This window comes from Echeneis naucrates, chromosome 5 (assembly GCF_900963305.1).
Source record: "Echeneis naucrates chromosome 5, fEcheNa1.1, whole genome shotgun sequence".
NCBI lineage: Eukaryota > Metazoa > Chordata > Actinopteri > Carangiformes > Echeneidae > Echeneis > Echeneis naucrates.
This window is the reverse complement of record NC_042515.1, coordinates 17500114-17519159: the sequence shown is the minus strand read 5'-3', so window position 1 is coordinate 17519159 and position 19046 is coordinate 17500114. Positions and strand designations below refer to the sequence as shown.

Sequence of the window (19046 nt, the reverse complement as noted above, 5' to 3'; positions counted from 1 at the left end):
GACAACAGCGCTCTTCCTGTGCGTTTGTGCGTCCTCACCCCGGAGCGGCGGGGCTGCAGCAGCGGCGGCGGCGGCGGGCGGGCAGAGGGAGTGTCCGCTGGCTGAAGCAGCTGCCTGATGTTGCTTAGTGTGAATGACACAAAACCACACTGACAACAGTTCAAGAGGCGAGAACATCGCGGAAACCTGAGAGACTTTTCTTTTACAACTTTTTTTTTTCCGGATTCTTCCCTCCTCAACCTCTATGACTGTGTGAAGACTCAAAGGTAAAAACAAACAAAACAAAACAATAACGTTTATCCTGCTGCTGTGAGTTAAATACCTTACAAATATAAAAGTTCATTAGAAGCAGGTGCACAGTGGTTGTGATGTATATTTTCCTATACGAGTAGAGCAGATAAAATCTCATTAAAAAATACTCTGTATACTTATCAAATGTCTTAACAAACTCGCTTGGATTAAATATAAATGTAGTTTCATTGATCCCAGTTTTCTTTGTCCAGTCTCAGAGGACACAGCTGGTTCAACGACTGCCAGTTCATCGTTGACGCGTTTATTAGTTACGTATTAACAATCCCCGATGAAACACGTGTGGTTGTCACGTTTATTTCCATTTTTAATAAGCGCTGCAAGTCCTGTCATCGCGATGTTTGGCTCCAAAACCGATCAGAGGTCAGCTCTTAGCTGCATCACCCGAAGGAGTGAATGATAATATGGTGGACATCAAAGCGAAAAGTACCTGTAGTAGATGTGACCTGTAGCTTTGGCAGGGCAACAGTCTCTAAAAGGCAAACAAAGATAAAGAGTATAGTTCTGCTGCAGAGTCCTGCAGGACGCGACTGTGCCTTCAAAATGAGCGACAGCTGCAGCGTTATCTTCTACAGATTGTTTATTTCTAAGGAATCCAGCTGGAAGGAAAGGAAGAGAAAAGAAAAGTTGCATTGTTTACCGACACTGGGTGGTGGCACAGCCCAATCTGATCCCATTACACAATATTGTGCACACCTAGTGGTGTTGAGCAAGTAGTGAGGCAAAACAAACAGCAAAGGAAAAAAACAAAACAAAACAAATAGCACAACAAACACAACATGCCTTAGTGCACACCAACTTTGCATCAAAAGTGTTTATCCACATCCAGCTGTAGGTAAATGTGAAAGTGACACTAAATAAATTGCTGACATATTTGGCCGCTTCACAGTTTCAATTGTGGGGTGTGGAGCTACCAGTCTTAGCAAGACTGTTACATGTCAAACCGGACAGCACGCCTGTGGTAATAAGTCTTAACAGATATAGAAACACTGTTATCTTTCGCACACAGTGATTACAATTCGCACATTTTTTGAAAATGTGATGGGCTGCTTGATCATGTCTGCATGGTTATAATTCAATGACAGTTCTGATGTGAGTTTGTAACGGCTGCAGATCACATTGGAGTCGGTGTGATGACTCGCCAGAGGTGCTTCAGGTTTTTGACAACAGGTCTCCTGTCTGTTTTGTAATTTTCTATTTTGAGTCTTGTTAAATGGTGAGAAAATGTATCCAATTCCATGATCAAAGTCACATAGCATAATATCAGTCTTTGTTTCTGTATTATTCAAGAGCACTTCTCTATTTTTCTGACTGTAATATGCTGTCTAATCAATCAAAATTATCAAAATGCACTATCAACTTACACTGAGAAGATCTGAATTGTTTTAAATATTTGTAAATGAATCAATTGAATAATCAGTTACTCAATTGGCTTTTTTGGATTAAACTGGTTACCAACTTTTCTGGTAACTGATTAATCATTCATTTTTACCAATTTTAACCAAACATCAACAAGTTCAAGCTCAGAAGTGAATATTAGCTTGGCTTTTGAAGTCATGGTTGGACAAAGCAAATCTGACCTTTTAGAGACTAGATGATAAGTTAAGAAAGTAAAAGATGGATCACCAATAAGTCTGGTAAATAACTACAATCTCACCTGTTTACTTGTTGGGCCCATTATTAAATAATGAGGTAATCAGAGATCAGAGTATTTATAACCTTTTAGAAGTCCGATACAATGTGTGCAGGTTAATCTTTGAGTGGGTCTAATATTGATACTGTGTATTATTTCTGGCATTCTAAAATGTATTTTTTGTTGGTCACTGACTTAATGAAAACCTCATCTTTCTTCATTGATACAATTAGATACACAGATGCACAAATTTTTAATATCTGTATATATTAAGTACCTTTGTTAATTTGGGGAGACTCAGTCGTGTTTGGACAATCTCAATTAAAATGACACCTTTGAGGCCACAAGCAAAATCTAAAACATTATTAGACTGAATAAAAGTGATGGATCAGAGCTTGAATATGAGGGAGAAACTGGTTGCTTTAAATGGTTGAAGTTACATGTGTGAAACAATAGTTCACTGTTGACATGTAATGTAATTACTAAGTAAGGAACAGCTTTAACTTGTTTGCTGTATGTCAATATCTGTCCTTCTCTTTCAGCGACTCAGTTATGGAGAGCTCTGCCGAGACTTCCCAGACTGGAGGCACCTTAAAACCAAAGCCAGGTCTGGCCCCCAAACCTCGGCTCACTCCAAAGCCTTTCTCCCTGCAGAAGAACACCACCATTCGCTCCATCCATGCTCCAAAGACGGTCAGCACAACGTCCAGATCAACAACAAACCAGACTGGAAAATCTGAAGCCACAGGTGTCGCCAGACCACCAAGCCTGACCACCCATGCTCTGAACCCTCTTCAACAAATCACCACCTCTGATTCCAAACCCACCTCTGTAACTGTTCACACCAAAGATAAACCAAAAACTACCAAAGAAAGTAAAACAATTCCACATGAAGAGGATACTCCAGATTCTAGTCGCGCTCCAGGAAAATCTGATTCTGCCTCACAAACCGCTCCACCCAAACCCGAGCCGGTCCAAAAAGACGATGTCATCCAAACAAACCATAAAGCATCCACAGATTTTGTAACTAACTCAGAACAGAAAGAGGGAAAAAAGAAAGAGCATGAAACCCAGAAACCTCTCATCCAAAAGCCAGAAGAATCAAGCAGCAACAGTTCTTCGACACCCAGTCCAACATATGACTGGCGAGGCAGCAGGAGGGGTCTGTCCTCAGAGCTCACCTCAAAATTTGAGTCAGGGGGTCAGTCTCCGACACCCCAGCCCCCATTAACTACATCTACAAGCAGAAAAAAAGGTGATTCAAACAAGCCTGTGTCCTCCAACCCAGAGCAGAGTCAGAAAACAACAGAACCACACAGCAGTGATGAAGGGGAAGTGAAGGAGGAATACAGTGGAGGGGGAAGCATAAAAAGAAGAATCAGTCTTCTTTTCGACTCCTCGTCAAGGCCAGGGGTGATGATGAAGAAAGAGGAGCCAGATATCTTAAACAGAACAGGAGGTGTAAAGGAGCGCATTAAGCACTGGGCAGCAGAAAGAAGTTCTGAGACTCAGAAGGCTGATATGAAGCCTCAGGTTGCACTCCGACCTCGCACTTGGAGGTGAGTGACCTTCTTCCCCCTCTGCACTATCTGTATTTGGTGAAATGACCAGACATGAATAAAAAGAAAAGCTCTTTCTTTTCCAAGTGAAATCATGCTCAAAGTTTATTTGATGGTTTATGACACATATTAGACTGGTTATTAATGGCCGATGGTTATTTCTGGGTACATTTGCTGCTTCATGACAGACTCAACCTTTTCTTTTTCAGAGCTGTGGAGTAATGTATACATATTATTTCAACCACAGATGACACATATTGTTGTTATTGGTTCATTTGGAGCGAGGGCAAGTGCAAGTTTAGAACTGTTGAGGCAGGAAAGTTTTAGTGTCACCAGCGTTTCTTTCCTTTCCTTCTTGCTCCAAGTGTGCACTGTGTGTCGACAGCAACAGGGGAGTGGTAAATGAATAACAATCTCAAGATTGTGGCTTGATTTAAGTCCTCAAATAATTCCAGATAGGAGTAATAACCATGCCATCTCAGGCTGTGAATTTCTAGATTAGATATCCAACCTTCTACATAAGCAGACATTACAGTTAGAGATACAGATAACCAATTTTTCAACCACACAATGTAGGTAATGTTAGACATTTTATATATTCCAGGCAGTGTCTGAAGTAATTTAGCTAAGATATGCAAAATTTATTGCTATTCAATAAGGAGACTTTGTACTATAACTGTAGTTGCTCATTATTTAATTTGTGACATTGATGTCAGCCATCACTATCCAGAACATGCATTACAAGAGCTTCACTAATTCATCTAACATCAGAAGATGTTAGACTAGGTGAATTTCCCCTTGGGAATCAATAAAGTTCTATCTATCTATCTATCCATCTATCCATCTATCCATCTATCTATCTATCTATCTATCTATCTATCTATCTATCTATCTATTAATCTCCAGATATTGCAATGATTGATCATTAAATGTCCATTTTCAAGTAAAAATGCCAAATGTGATAGTTCCCACTTTGGAAATATGAGGTATTGCCTCTTAACATTGTCCTAACTCTGCTCCCCTTCAGGCAGTTGCAACATAATGATGCTGCTTACACATTTAAAGCATCAATAATATGTCACATCTAGAGTATAACACTCACAAAGTACAGACATTGTCTACGGATACCTTCCATTGTTGCTCACAGTATTGTGAATCACAGTATTGTGAATCTACGTTTAAAAACTTCAAGAGCAACATGTCTGTAGAAACAGCCTCTGTCAGTTTGTACTGGAATTTTTTTATTTTTTTATTTATTTTATTTATTTATTTTTTTTTTTTACAAAAAAAACCCCCAAAACATTAATCCTGTGAGAACGTTTAAAAGGACATGATGTGTGTTATCCAGAGTAACTGGGACTCTTTTTGTTGGTCTTGAAACTTTTATGTAAGCCAACTTTGGATGTTCCCAAAATTGAAACTATCTTTATATCTAGTTGTAAGTAAAAGAATTTGTTTGTTTTTGTTTGTTCTCATCTCAGCAAAACCATTTATAGTCACTCCTGGCAGCAGAAACTTGGATTATATTCCCCACAATGCTAGTTTGTGGTTTGTTTTTGGTCTGTTTTGCACAACTAAGTCTTTGCATTAGGATAAATATCTTTTAAAGCAAGCAAGGTCATTAAACTCAGATTTTTCATACAGAATTACTGATTGTCATTTCTCCTACAGCAGTGAGCCTGTTACTGCTCCAACAGCAGAGAAAACAAACAAAACAGCACTTGTTGAGCCTCCTTCAGAGACACAGGCCGTGGAGCCACAGCCAAAGGTTTCCCCAGCTGAAGCAGAAAAGTCTTTGGATACCTCAAAAGAGAGGCAAGGAAAGGAAAAGGAGAGCAAATCAACAGAGAGTAAAGTCCAACCAGGCAATCACAGCCCATCTACAACCCAAACTGCCAGCAATGAGGTGGACTCAGCTTCAGGTGAAAATGCCCACTGTGCTCTAAAGAGAAACAATGTGAAACGGCGCTCTGTTCACTTTGGTTTTGTGGAGAGAGATGATGGTGGGCCTCCAGTTATCCTGGGCTCAGCGTCTGAATCAAGCTCAGAAGAAGAAGAGGAAGTACAAGAACAGATATCGGAAGATGAACCTGAAAAGGACACCTCAGTGTCTTTCCCTGTCTTCCGAAAAACAGCATTTCTCCAGCAGAGGAATGATGAGATTCACAAACAGGAAGAGGAACGAATAAAACTGGAATTTGAACGGAGAACAGAGGAGGATGAACAGGCCAGACTTAAATTAGAAGAGGAATATAAACGAGAGGAAGAAAGGGAAAGACATAGGTTGATGGAGGAGGAAGCTGAAAGACAGAAGAAGGAGGATTGGGAGGGGCAAATGATAAAAGAACACAATATAGAAAGGCAAAGAATGCTAGAAAAAGAGAGGGAAGGAGAAAGATTAATGGAGTTGATGTGGCAGAGACAGAGAGAGACAGAAAGAGAGAGTCAAAAGCAAGAGCTGAGGAAGCAGGAAGAGGAGAAACTTAGCGAGGAGAAGAAAAAAGAGAGACGGATGGAGGTAAGAGAAAGATTGAAGCTTAGAGAGGAGGGGGAGAGGTTGATTAATGAGCAGGTGGGATACAGATTTGAAAAGAAACTGAGAGAGGAGGAAATTAACAAAGAAAAACAAAGAGAGGAGGAGTGGGAAAAAGAGTGGATGAGACAGACTGACAGCTTGGGGGGAGAAGAAGAGTGGGGGAAAGAAAAGGAGAAAGAAATGGAATTGGAGTTGATGCGCCAGAGACAAAAAGAGGAAGAAGAAAAGAAGGCCAGGCAGAAAGAGGAAAGACTCAAACAAGAGGAAAGGGAGAAAGAGAGATTGAGAGAGGAGGCTGAGAAAATAGAAAAGGAGAGGCAAAGGAGGCTGGAAGAGGAGGAAAGGATGAGGGAAAGACAGAGACAGGAGGAGGAGAGAAAACGAATGGAATTTGAGAGGAAATTGCAGCGGGAGAAAGAGGAAGAGATGGAGAGAATAAGACAGATAGAAAAGCAGAGAGAGGAGGAGAGAATGGAAGAGGAAAGGAAGAGACAGATGGAGAAAGAAAGAGTGGAGGAGCTTGAGAGAGAAATGCTAAAGGAAATGGAAAGAAAGCGAGCAAAAGAAATGGAAGAAAAGCTAAGGATGGACAAAGAGAAAGGAGAAGCCTTTGGCTTGACCATCGGGAAAGGAGAGAGTGCAGTGGATGAGTCAAATCTGATCAGCTTTGACCCTGAAGATGCACCTCAGAAATCAGGGACACCACACTCCCCCTTCTCAAAGATGAGTGAGCTCACAGAAAGTCAAATCGAAGTTGCTTATGACGACTTCTCCGTCAGCAGAAGGTCTTTGATCGACGTGAATTTTGATGATTTTTCAGTCAAACCAAAGAGGTGGGGCTCCCAGGCTAAAAGAGAAACAAGTGCAGCTGTGCAGAGCTGGGCAACCAGTCGTGTGGACAACAAGGAAGGAGATGTGCTGGAGCCCCTGAATGTATGGCCTATGGAAAATAAAGACACATACAGCTCCGGGCCCACAGCAGCTGTGGACAATCCAGCCAAGGAGGAGGAGGAGAGGTCAGAGGTGGAGGAAGAGAGGTCAGAGGTGGAGGAAGAGAGGTCAGAGGAGGAGGAAGAGAGGTCAGAGGAAGAGGAAGAGAGGTCAGAGGAGGAGGAAGAGAGGAAAGAGGAAGAGGAAGAGAGGTCAGAGGAAGAGGAAGAGAGGTCAGAGGAGGAGGAAGAGAGGTCAGAGGAAGAGGAAGAGAGGTCAGGGGAAGAGGAAGAGAGGTCAGAGGAAGAGGAAGAGAGCACAGAGGAGGAGGAGACACCAGAGAAAGGACAGCTCATCTCCATAGAAGTGGAGGAAGAGGTGGATGAAGCAGAAGAAAAGGACAATGAGGAGGTAAGTACAAAATATATTCATTTGAGAATTTGATTGGTAAACCATCAACACCCTGAATAGCACAGAAAGGTTGGATGAGGTTAGATAGAACAGAGTCAGGAGTGTGCATGCCATTGTAGTTACTTCACTGTGGCACCATGTCAGCCAGGTAACCACACACATGCACACTTTATGTGACTCGAAACAATAATTCCTGTAGCACAATAGCCAAAAATATCTTGTCATACCTGCTGCAGCCTGACTGAGTCACGATGAAAGAACATTTTCTCGTTCTCTTGTGTATGCAGGTTGTGTGACATTGCAGAAGGAAACAAGCATGGCATGAAATCCAAATGTAGCTGCCTTGTATCAGTAACTTTTTTGCATTTGCCGACAGCATAAATATGTGTGTATGCACATACATATATATGTTTGTGTGTAAAATGGTTGCATATTGGCTGAAGAACATCATTTAGGCCTGAACATTTATTCTCTATCAAAAGAGCAGCAAGGGTCAGTCATCACACACACGCACATAGACATTGGCAGACTCGCTCACAATCCCCAGCACAAAAGTTATCCAGCTGTTTTTGTCAGTTGATCGTTGAAATGCATACCAGAGAGCTTAGTATGATATGGGATGTCTGCATGGTATAGCAACCCAGCTGTAAAACTACAAACTAGGCTTGCCAGCTTGGGACATATTGCCATGAATGTGATAGGAAGGAGTGGTCATCAGACCCTCCAGTCCATCTGTGAACAGGCAGGTCCAGGGGATAGTGACCAATCCGTCCTATATTCTCTGCATACAATAAGGATGGATGCCCTCAGGCAGACAATACACAGTGAGTCCCCCATCCAACCATTTTCCCACCTCCATACATTTTTAACACCCAGCACCTGTTTGGTATGGTATGTTCTTTACTGTGGTGATTTTAGCATTTTTCGGGTCTTAGCAGTATTCCTGCCAGGGGGTGTGCGTGTATGTGTAATAAGTGTCATTGGAAATGTTCTCTTTTGGGATGTGTGAAATTTACTGCTGGTGCAGCCAGTGATGTATTGCTTGTTTTTATTGTTTTGCTGTTTGTCTGTAACTGTCATTGTGGCTGTCATGACATTTATGGGCGCAGTGTTGAGTCTAAGACAAATTTGCCATTCCAAAGGGACAATAAAGTATGTTGCATCGTGTTGAACTATAAAACACATAAATTCAAATTTATGTGGAAAAGCTTCTACGACAAAGAATATTGCACACAAATTTTGAAAAGGTATAATTTTATTTAAGTGTTTTTTTGTTTGTTTGTTTGTTTGTTTTTTTTTACCTGAGTGTACTTGAGTGTACCTATGATGTGTGCACACATTTGCATGCACTTTGTTAAGTTGCAACTCGTTGTAACCTCTGTCCCTACAATGGCAGATTAAACATCAATCAGTGATATCATACATGAGACTGACTGCAGTAATATTAGCGGTTCAGGGCTCAATGAACACAAGTAGTTTTTTACTTCCTAAATCCATTGGAGACATCCATTCAGAGGACAAGTTACGGTGAAGCCAGGCTCATCTAACAGACCTGGTTATGAAATCACAGTTTCTTGCGTTCATCTCCAACACCACAAAGTGTATAACAGGCTGCCACTGTCATGTTTCTATTTAAATACCACACAGATAAAGAAACTGGTCGAGGAGTGAAAGATGAATGTAAGAATGTTTCCCGCCGGTTCGTCTTCACTTATTAACAATTGAATTCATTGTGCAGCCTCAGCAGCTACTGCAACTTTTAAGGCTTTTAAAGTTGAATGTTTTGACTAAGCTTTCTGCGTGCTCATGCCAAGCACGAGTGTCAGAAACTGACACAGTGTCATCTATCTGTTAGGATGGACGAAATGAATTGTTTCAATTTGCTCTTGGATTTTATTAATCAGTTTTAAATCTCTCCAGATAGAATCATGATTTTAGTGTGAATCAGTTTTTCTGCACACCTCTAATAGGAATGTGTACCCAGTGCGTATGAACTCTTATGTTGAGTGGTGTATGCCTGTAACACTTCGGTTATCCATCCATTATCTATCAAACTCTTCTTATCTAGCATGGGCTGACTGCACCCTGGACAGGTCACCAGTCCACAAACTCTCAGTAATGCGTACAGACAATTTTAGAGACATCAATCAACCAGAATGTTCATGTCTTTGGACTGTGGGACATGAAGAAGATGCAAATCCCACACAGAAAGGATTAAGTGACCAAACCCAGAACCCCATTTCTGGGAGGCAGCAGTGCTAAACACTACCAAGCCGACCCACCCAGAGTCTGGTTATGATGATCAAAATGAAAGTGAGAGTACGATTTCCTGAAACACTTTACTGTTGACTGCTTTCATTTCGTTCCTGTTTTTCATCAAGAATATATTCATTTTAAAAGATGAAAAAAGGAAGTTGAGAGCGTGGAATATAAAGAAGAGATGGATTATGTCTCATGGGCTTCTTGGATGGATTATTTCCACCAGCTATGGGTGAGTCTGTACACTCAGAAAATGTTACCTCCTGAATGCCAGTAGTTTTGCAACTATTTGCAGAGCCAGTTCAGCAATTTGTCCCTCTGGGAGACATCACATGTTTTAGATTTACTCTTCCTGATGTTTTGCAACATACCAGCTTTTCTTATTACTTTAATTAACAATTTGAATAAGACACATCAACTGCAAAGAAAACCACCTTCAGAGCTATTCAGTGCCTTGCAGAATACTAAGTGTTGCGTATGTACAGCATTCTTTTTGAGTTGATTAAGAAAATTGATTACTACGCCAATTTCAATTTGTCGTGTTGTCGTGTTATCGTGAACCCGATTAACCCTTGTGAAAAGGAAACTGGTGAAGCAGCTTTAAAAGCTTGTTCTGTTCAAAGATAACCAGGCCAACTTACTACAACTTGTAAAAATATATCAATGAAGATTTTATGTAGGCCATAGTCAAATCAACAACAGATTAGCTCTGGTAGCTCAGATCTTTTAGTGCCAGTGGTATTAATGACCTAGCATTAATAAAAGTGTGTTTATCTGTAGAAATGAAAACTCCACAAGCTTTTGTAAAAATATGTTTATGTACCAATTCAGTATAATCACTTTCAAAGGCCCATTGGAGGCGTAGTGCAGCTGAAGTCAACAAACCGTGTCTGAATAAACTGCTGGGTGGATGCTTAAATAAACGTCATCACTGCACTGTGTGAAAGAAGTTCAACAGCCAGCTAATGTTACTGGGAGATCTTTACCCTTCTTTTTTTCTTTTTTGCAATATTAGCTCCTTTAAAGGTAAATAGATTGGGAGAATGAAGTTGAGATCTCAGCCTAAAAACAGTCCTTGAAAAAATTTAAGGTGCAATGTCAAGGACAAGACTTACATTTAAGGCATTACATGCTTCACTTTGAAAACACAAAGGCAACACGGCACAAATTAAAATGTGAAACAGAGTGAGGAACTGTGGTTTAACAGCAAAATAAATGAACAGCTGACAGGGCCATACCAGTTGAGACAGATCAGTGAAGCACTTGTTTGAACATGCAATGAATTCTGGAGACCTAGACTGTGTATGTACTGTAAGAGTGTGTCTTTGTGTTTCATCTTGGTTTGCCATGTGCAAACTTTAGCAAAGAAACCATAACCTGCACAGCCAGTGTGCTGCTTTAAGGAGGCCATTGGACCTATTTTAGGTGCCATTTGTATTGAAACATTGGCGGTTGCGACTGCATGAGAAAGTCCTTCTTTAAACCACTGAGTGGTGCTGCTGCGCTTCATAATTGCCCTACTTTATGTGTCCTTCCTTAAGTTTCATTTGTTCCTGTAGAGCTACAATATGGCCACCCTAACGTTAAACAGCCTGGCTTAGCGTTTCTTTCATATTGAAGAAACCATCCATCACAAAGACACTCATGTGTGACAGATACATTTCAGCATTTCATTTTCCTCATTCAGCAGGATCTTACGGTGAGTGTGATCATCATGTCCTCATTTGGATCTGTCCAACAGGGAAGCCTGTCAGACTGACCATACATGGTGGCTCTATTTTCTCTTTCTCTCTCTCTCTCTTCAATCTCTCCACCCCATTTTCAGAGAGAGCCCATCAACTGCCTGCCCTCACGTGCGCACACACAGACACATACACATGCACATACACGCACACACAAAGAGGACGGGCAAAACAAGAAAGTGGACATGTCCACTGCTCATTCTTTTATTTATGCATTTGGTGCTTCACGTAGCTCAAACTTTCTCTCAACTTTCTGAAAGTTGCCCTGCTTTCTGCTCTGGTCTCTTCCCTCTTACCTGCAGTTAGCTACAGGAACAAAGCAGTGGAGGGAGGTACAGAAAAAACCTTGGCCCAACCTGCTGCACCTTCCTCCCTCTGGGATTTTCCACATCCGAACACAGACCTCCACTTTGTTGTGACATTCGCTGAAATCACTCAGGTCTAGAGAAGATAAAGAAGGTGATCCACCTCTCTGTACCTGGCTTTGGATGTTTTGAGAGCCAGATTTTTCCCACGCTGTTTTTCTCTCTCTCTCTTTTTTTTTTTTTCCTAAATGGAAAATGGAGTCGCAAGGCGAACTAGGACATAGGTACATGAGCAAACAGGCTTGACTTGCAGGCAACAAGTTTCAGCAAAAGAGAAAAGAGGTAACACTTTCAATAGTTTTGTGCAAGACTCAAAGTTGCTTTCCTACTTTTTTTTCTTTTTTTGACTTTCAGAGTTAAAGGAAGATCACACTTTTAATGGAGACTACTCTCAGGGTCTTTTAAATGATGATAATTCATAGTGGGAAAGTCTTTCTGTAGCACGCTGCTGCTGAGAATGTCACATCCATCACTGTGAATGCTGTGGAGTAGTTTTGTCGCAGTGCAAACACATGGCTGGTCAGACTATTTTCTTCTTTAATGACAGTAAATAATGGACTGCTCCGAAGAGTTTCTGTGACAGGAACCATAAAATTGTAGACAGTGACAATGGACACCACTCTAAGTGAAAGGACTATATCTGGCTTTGCATGACGTCAGCAGCCTTTTTCTGCAATTACCCACCGCTTGCTGAAAATGACAACTGAAAGCTGGATCACACATCCAGCTTTTTGACTCACCCACAAAATCCCTTCATCTCTACCAAAGCTGAACTTCAGTTTTTCTATTGACCCAGTTCCCATGGTGACCCTAATGCCAGGACAACCAGCTGTGTGAGCTTTTCAACCATGCAATATTTGGGAGGGAAACTGTCAGCCGCTCAGCTGCAAGTTGCGGGCTGGGTGGGGAGCGTACGGCGCTCCTTCCAAGATGCTCTGGAACTAGTGTGGGGCACCGCAGAAGAGAAGCCGGAGGAGGAAGAGAAGAATGAAGAAGAGGAAGAAGAAGGTGGCTATGGAGGAGGAAGGTTTCAGAGAGCCATGACACCGATTCGTAGCTTTGCCAGACGTAGCAGGAGGTCCTTGCACCGCTTCTCCATCAGAAGCCGGCAAACTCTACAGAGGAGGGCCCCTGAAAGCTGCTCTGTAAGAACTGACACAATAACCCAGTAGATGGCAATTGATGCTTTTTAATGTTCTGCAGTTTGATCCAGGCCAGGTCTAGTTGTCCAATGAAATTGGTATACTGTATATTTGGGTGCCAAATGAGCTTGGCTTGCTCATTTTCATTGACATTAGGTAAATGAACAGAGCAATAATCGAAAAGATTTGGTGCTTGTTACAATTTGCTCCAAAACTCCGCTCAGTGTCACTCAGTCCTTAGTGCAATATTTCCACACCCATGTCTGTACAGAGGACCATGCAAATGTGAAGGGGGAGTGCAGTAGGCAGTGGCGGTCCGTTTTCCGGAAGGACACAGTTATCTGATAAAGTTGTGTGAATGTATTGTTTTATCGGTGCACATGCATGCTATTTCCCTCTGTCTATGTTGTGTGTCTGAGATAAAGCAGAGGACTGTAACAAAGCGTGACACACTTAGACAAGGTTTGTCCAAATATGGTTGTTTATGTCTAAACCTGCCGTTAATTTCACATAGCCATGGCAGTTGATGTTTCAATAGCTATTAATAGTGCATAGCACGTTGAATATTCCAAACATTTCATATTTGCAAGACACTGTTTACTGTATTTTACATTGTAATATATTTCTTTTGTTTATTAGGGTTAATTTAGCCCATTACTCCCGTATATATAATATATATGTTTGTATATATGTTTCTTCAAGTGTAGCTAACCCTTTTGTCCAATAGCTCAACAGGAGCTATGCCACCAAAAACACAATCAATATATTGTATTTCTGTTTTTTGTCAGTTGTCTGGTTTGAACATGAAACACAAAATTTCAGCCCTTTGTAAGTTTTAACTCAACTTGTAGACTGCATAGCGCGAACAGGTGTGCATGTTCAGGAGAAAGAGAGGCAATAACCTGCAGAATATTTCCACTCCTAATCTATCACTATTTTTTATCGGCGGGGATGTTTTGGCCACAGTCCTTGTCCATTATCCTTCATAAGATTCTGGGTTAGTTGGGCTTGTGGGCTCTATCAGTTGTTGCTTTCCGCTAGCTTGTGGAAGAAGTTTTCTACACATTCCTTTGACCATGACAAACCATGACAATGTAATGCAGGTAGACTATAATGAGGCAGTCTTTGTCTTGACTTGTACATCCTCCATCATAAGTACATACTGTACCAGCCCACTCACACATGCACAGGTTTATTGCAGCAAGTTAGTGTTTTTTTTATGGTGAACCTTTTAATGTTGCCGGCACTCCTGTCTGTACTTCAGTGACTGTAGTTCTTACCATGTGCATGTATTTCTTTGCCCAAGTAGATTAAAGCCAGGCCAGCAGAGTTTATTACAGTTCACCTCAGCTTTACAATCATTTTGCTATCTTTCAGCTTAATATTTTGCTTTGACAGCCTGCAAACTAACTGTTTTCTTTCAGTCTCACATTCCACAACTTTCCACTCTGACTAACTGGTACCAAATGACAGGCAAAGTTTGTGACCATCTGGTAAACAGAATGTATCATTTACCAACATGAAAGCCAAATATTTCTTCTGGATTGTGCTGAGGCCAAAAAAAAAAAAAAAAAACAATCAAATAATGGATTAAGATTTGTCGTATATTGATACAAATGCAGCATTTTCTCTGTGGCAGAGTGATCATTTGCTTTGCCAAAAATAGACTTGAGAATGATAGATAGATTTTTTTACATTTGTTTCCACATGAGTAAGATGCAATTGCTCTATTATCTCTCATTCATTGTTGCATGATGCATGTGTGATAAAGTTAGGACTTGCAGGGTGGTGGAGTTGTTCCACTGTAGAGATTGTATCTCTTTGAGGCCGGACTTCTCGCAACCAAACTCGGTCTGTAGTTATAGGAAAATCTCTAGAAGCCTATTCATTCATACTGTGATGCCGCCAGATAACAGACATTGTGCAAATGAAGCTGCTGTGTGAGCTCTGAGTGATAAATGGACTCAGTAAGGAGATGAAATGGGCATGAAATCATTTGGAGGGCTGTGGTGTTTACGCCACTGTTGTTTTGTATCCAGGTGACAATGAAGGAATGTTACTGAATGTGAGGAGCTGCACAGTAGTTGCTTTTGTTTGGAATTTGTTTGTATGTGTGTGTGTTTACGTCCAAGCATTCCACCATGTGGGCGTGACAGCATGAGTGTGTTTGGTGTGTCTACATATATGTGTATGGGTGTGTATGTCAGCGCATGTGCATGCATACACCATACACATGCTCACAGTGTTTACTGAGGACAGCCCAGCCTCTGTGACCGCCTCATTAAAAGACACATGCTTGGCTGGTCCTTAGTCCTCGCTCCCTCTGTAATAAGCGATCTTGGCTCAGCACACAGTCCGCTCCACAATGTGGACTTCCAATATGCAATTTTTACACAACAAAGGGGAGCTTTAAGCAGCATTTAATTTCATATGATAAAACATTGGACCCAAAGAGAGACAAAATCAAAGCAAATTATATCCCAGAATGCAGTTTCGGCTCTGTTTTATAACAGAGCATAACAGTTGATTCCTTGTTCATGTTCCTTCTGTCTTTCAGACCCAGATTAACAACTATAATATAATCAGACAAGACAAAGACACTGATGCTTTGATAGACAGTGAGCCAGACCAGCAGAATGGGGACCATGGACAGACATCTGAAACTGACAGGTAGGAGAGGTTGCAATATAACACACTTGACATCTTTAAGTGTCTTAGTTTCCTTCATCTACACTAATGTAGACAGACAGGACTGGGCAGGTTTAAATGCCAGTCTTTCTCTTCTCTGTGTTCAAGGTGTGGCTGCACATTGAGGTGAATTGACTTCTGGATAATAGAAGCCCCATGGCTATCTAATATTGACGTTTTGAACTATGTAGCCCAAGGTGCTGGTTTGGGGGCCACATTGGGTTTTCAACGAAACACACAATTTATGTTTTTGACACATTAATATGACAGCAAATGCACGCAGAAATATAGTCATGGTCTGAAGATTTCAACTCCCTGTGCCCCCTTGTGGTTATAAGAGCACAGCACATACGCCCAGAAGTGTGAGTAAATTACTGAAAAAAAAAAAAAGAAAATGACTAGTACATAACTTTCTCTCTCCTCAGTCCAAACCACATCACTGACCAAGTTCCTGAAATCTCCCCTCATGATGTTTATATCACTGACTTTCACAGAGAGCCAGAGTTGGCTCTTTTTCCTGAGGTTGGTGACTCTTTGTTCATTAAACAGTACATAGAGACAGTTATTTTTACCTTGCAAGCCCACCTGGGAAAATATGTGCACCTGCCTCTGCATTGTTATAGTGTGGTGGAGAATTAATACACCTATGATGGAAGTATATTCTGTTCATAGATTATGCTTGTATGTGTCTATCCACAGAGCTCCACTCCTCTCCTCGACACCAGTGTGCAGAGATCCAAGGGAGAGGTGGGTAAGAGGCGACTTCGAACACGTCCGTCACGCTCGCTCCGCGCAGGCTTGACTCAGAGGGAGACCATGGACTGGAGGGCTTGTGACACCACAGGTTATCTAAAACACATTGAGAGTTTTTCTTTTAAATCAGAGTAAATAAGCAATGATCAGTAATCAATATTCACTGCCTGTTTTGACTCTGTAAATATGGTTGTAGATCGAAAAGAAGCATCTTCTACACCCAAGGACTCAGATTCTGAGGAGGAACAGCCAAAAACAAAAATGGTCTGTTCTCCTCCTACAAACTCACAAAGAGTCCCCATGTTCCCTGGTCTGAGCCCTGCGGCCCTGATTGTAAGTATAATGTGTTTTTGTTAAATATGACTTGATATAAAAGGGCAGTATTTGCATTGAATAAAATGCACTTGACTTTCTCCTCAAGGCTCAATTAAAAAGGAAAACAGGTGGAGAAGAGAAACAGGAAGACAAGAGGAGAGAAGAGAGAGAAAGTCAGCATGAGGAAAAGTCACCAACACCATCACAACTCTCCCAGTCTCCTCGCTCTCCCGCTCATCTTGCAGGGGCTGCATGGGTGTTACCACCCATAAGCAGCACAGACAAAGGGTAAGAGCAGAGCATGACGAAAAATGATCCTAACCTCTGAAGTGATTGAAATGATTTTACTGTCATTATAACGTTCCTGAACTTTGTCATTCAGTGCCAACTCTTCTCCTGCTTGGCTGAAAGAACTGAAGACTAAAAAGCGTCTGAGTCAGCATGGTGGGGAGTCTTAGCCAGATACAGGTAAATGACGTGACGAGGTGATGATTAAAATACTGGAGACATAGGCTCTTTGTTACATATAAAATAAAAACTTACAACAGTAACATCTTTCCTTTGTTACCAGTCGAGGGACGAGCAGTAGTCAGTACATCTCCTTTCATCTCCTTTCACTTACCTTTCTTTTTTTAATTTCACCAGAAACCTCAAAGACACATTTCTAGCTTTGTCTAACTCAGATTCATATTTAGTGAGATCAATTCAGCTGTGTCACAAAAAAAGCATCTTTTGATCAATTTATTATTTATCAAATGCCAGTAGCAATTAGGGGTTTAAAACAAGGGAAAATTGCTTGTAATACGCGGTGCATTAAACGATATAACAGGATCAGCCATAGATGAACATTGAGCATGAAGGTTCTGACATCTGTTATATAAAATTAATTGCTGTAGGAGTGAAGAGATCATTCAAAGGGACTAATGCTTGTGAGTCATAATCCAAGACAGCTGAATGGGTTTGCAATGATAGAGAATGAATGGTTTCAACTTTTCTGCAGTGCTGTCAGGAGTTTTTGTGTTCTTGAACACTGACTGTGATGAAACTGACAGCAGAGACAAAACAGGAAATGGTCACAATCTCTGCAACACTTTCTCCTGATTGTGCAACATGTTTAAAATTGTATCATTATACCTGAATACAGCTTGCTCCACAGTGAATGCTCTTTTACTGACATGTTCTATTGCTGCTTGCAGTTAAACTTGATTCTTGTCTTTAGTGAGTTGGTTCAGATGCCCTTTCATTAGCGTGATGGATTACAGTACCATTTGATACCATGAATGCCCTAACTGAATACACTTATGATAGCATTGGAACCAGTGCGGTAAATTAAAAACATGTTATGTAAACTAGATTTCTTTATTCAACTGAAGTTGTGTGAACCTAGTCTATATTGTGTTGCCTGTAGGAGCCCTGTGCCATTACTGTTGAACAAGAGTCATTCCATCTCAGTTGCTTCTGCTGCCGCTGACAAACACCTCGCCACGATTGCTCCAATTTGCACTTGGAGTGCCTTATTTTGGACATTTACAGATTTACAGCAAAGGGGGAATTCGCTGAGTAAAGAGACTGTCAAGAATTTTTCGTCTTGTAAATCTTGAAATAATAGTGCCACGGCTTTATGCCAAGACTGTGATGTGTTAATGCCAAGTTCATGTTTTGTTGAATGTTGTACAGAAATTCAATGGAAGGTGAATACCCCAATATGATTTAAGGCAAAGCCATAGAGTTTGTTGTTGTTTCAGTGTGTAAGTCCTTCTTCTTACACTGGCAGGGATTGATGACACATTTTAATGGGTTATATACCATACACACAGACACACACATACACTGTAAACACAGGAAATACTGATCATAAATAATAGATTGCACCTTGTGTTTATTTAGTGGTAATTGTATAAAATGCTTTTCACGTTATCTTACCACTCACAGATTGTCTCAAGTAAACCTACCTTGCACTTTAAGAAGCATTACAACATATTACCATCCACAGGGTGCGTCTAAGCAATATAATAATCAAAGATATCACTAACATTGAATGTACCTGTCATCCTCAACTGAGCTTGACAAAATATAGAGATACATTCTCTTCTTGTCAGACTGTTAACATTGAGCTGCGAGGACCTCTTGGGCAGACTCTAAAAGAATCAGGTAGGCACTTTTGTAAAATCTTAAAATGAGAAAAATGTTTTCATTTGCTTGAGCTTAGTCCTTGAATATCTTTGTAATGTTCATGACTGACTATTGTCAATGCTGTAATCAATTTTGATCAACATATTGTATGATAAGAGGAAACTGAGGGAATTTTATTAAAAAGACTTTCTATGATAACCAATGAATTGTATGTCTTTTATGGGGAAACTTGTCCTGCTGTTTAAGATAACTTTGGATCATAGACCTATAA

The 19046-nt window shown here is 40.9% G+C and overlaps 2 protein-coding genes across 3 annotated transcripts; both read left to right on the top strand.

Moving 5' to 3' along the window:
- The first annotated feature begins 80 nt into the window (after window positions 1–80).
- On the top strand, window positions 81–8172 carry LOC115044198 (trichohyalin-like). Its single transcript, XM_029503110.1, has 5 exons — window positions 81–266; window positions 2485–3501; window positions 5173–6236; window positions 6858–7053; window positions 8121–8172. The coding sequence occupies exons 2-5, from the start codon at window positions 2495–2497 to the stop codon at window positions 8170–8172; spliced, it is 2319 nt and encodes a 772-aa protein (XP_029358970.1). The 5' UTR covers window positions 81–266; window positions 2485–2494.
- A 1558-nt stretch (window positions 8173–9730) lies between these two features.
- Window positions 9731–18970, top strand: LOC115044063 (uncharacterized protein KIAA1671-like). 2 transcript variants are annotated; one of them, XM_029502896.1, is made up of 8 exons: window positions 9731–9869; window positions 15444–15556; window positions 16000–16096; window positions 16274–16418; window positions 16524–16660; window positions 16749–16930; window positions 17025–17110; window positions 18051–18970. In XM_029502896.1, the coding sequence occupies exons 1-7, from the start codon at window positions 9819–9821 to the stop codon at window positions 17098–17100; spliced, it is 801 nt and encodes a 266-aa protein (XP_029358756.1). In that variant the 5' UTR covers window positions 9731–9818; the 3' UTR covers window positions 17101–17110; window positions 18051–18970. The 2 variants fall into 2 exon arrangements, with proteins under 2 accessions (XP_029358756.1, XP_029358755.1); XM_029502895.1 differs by lacking the exon at window positions 9731–9869 and adding an exon at window positions 11755–12889.
- Window positions 18971–19046: the final 76 nt, after the last annotated feature.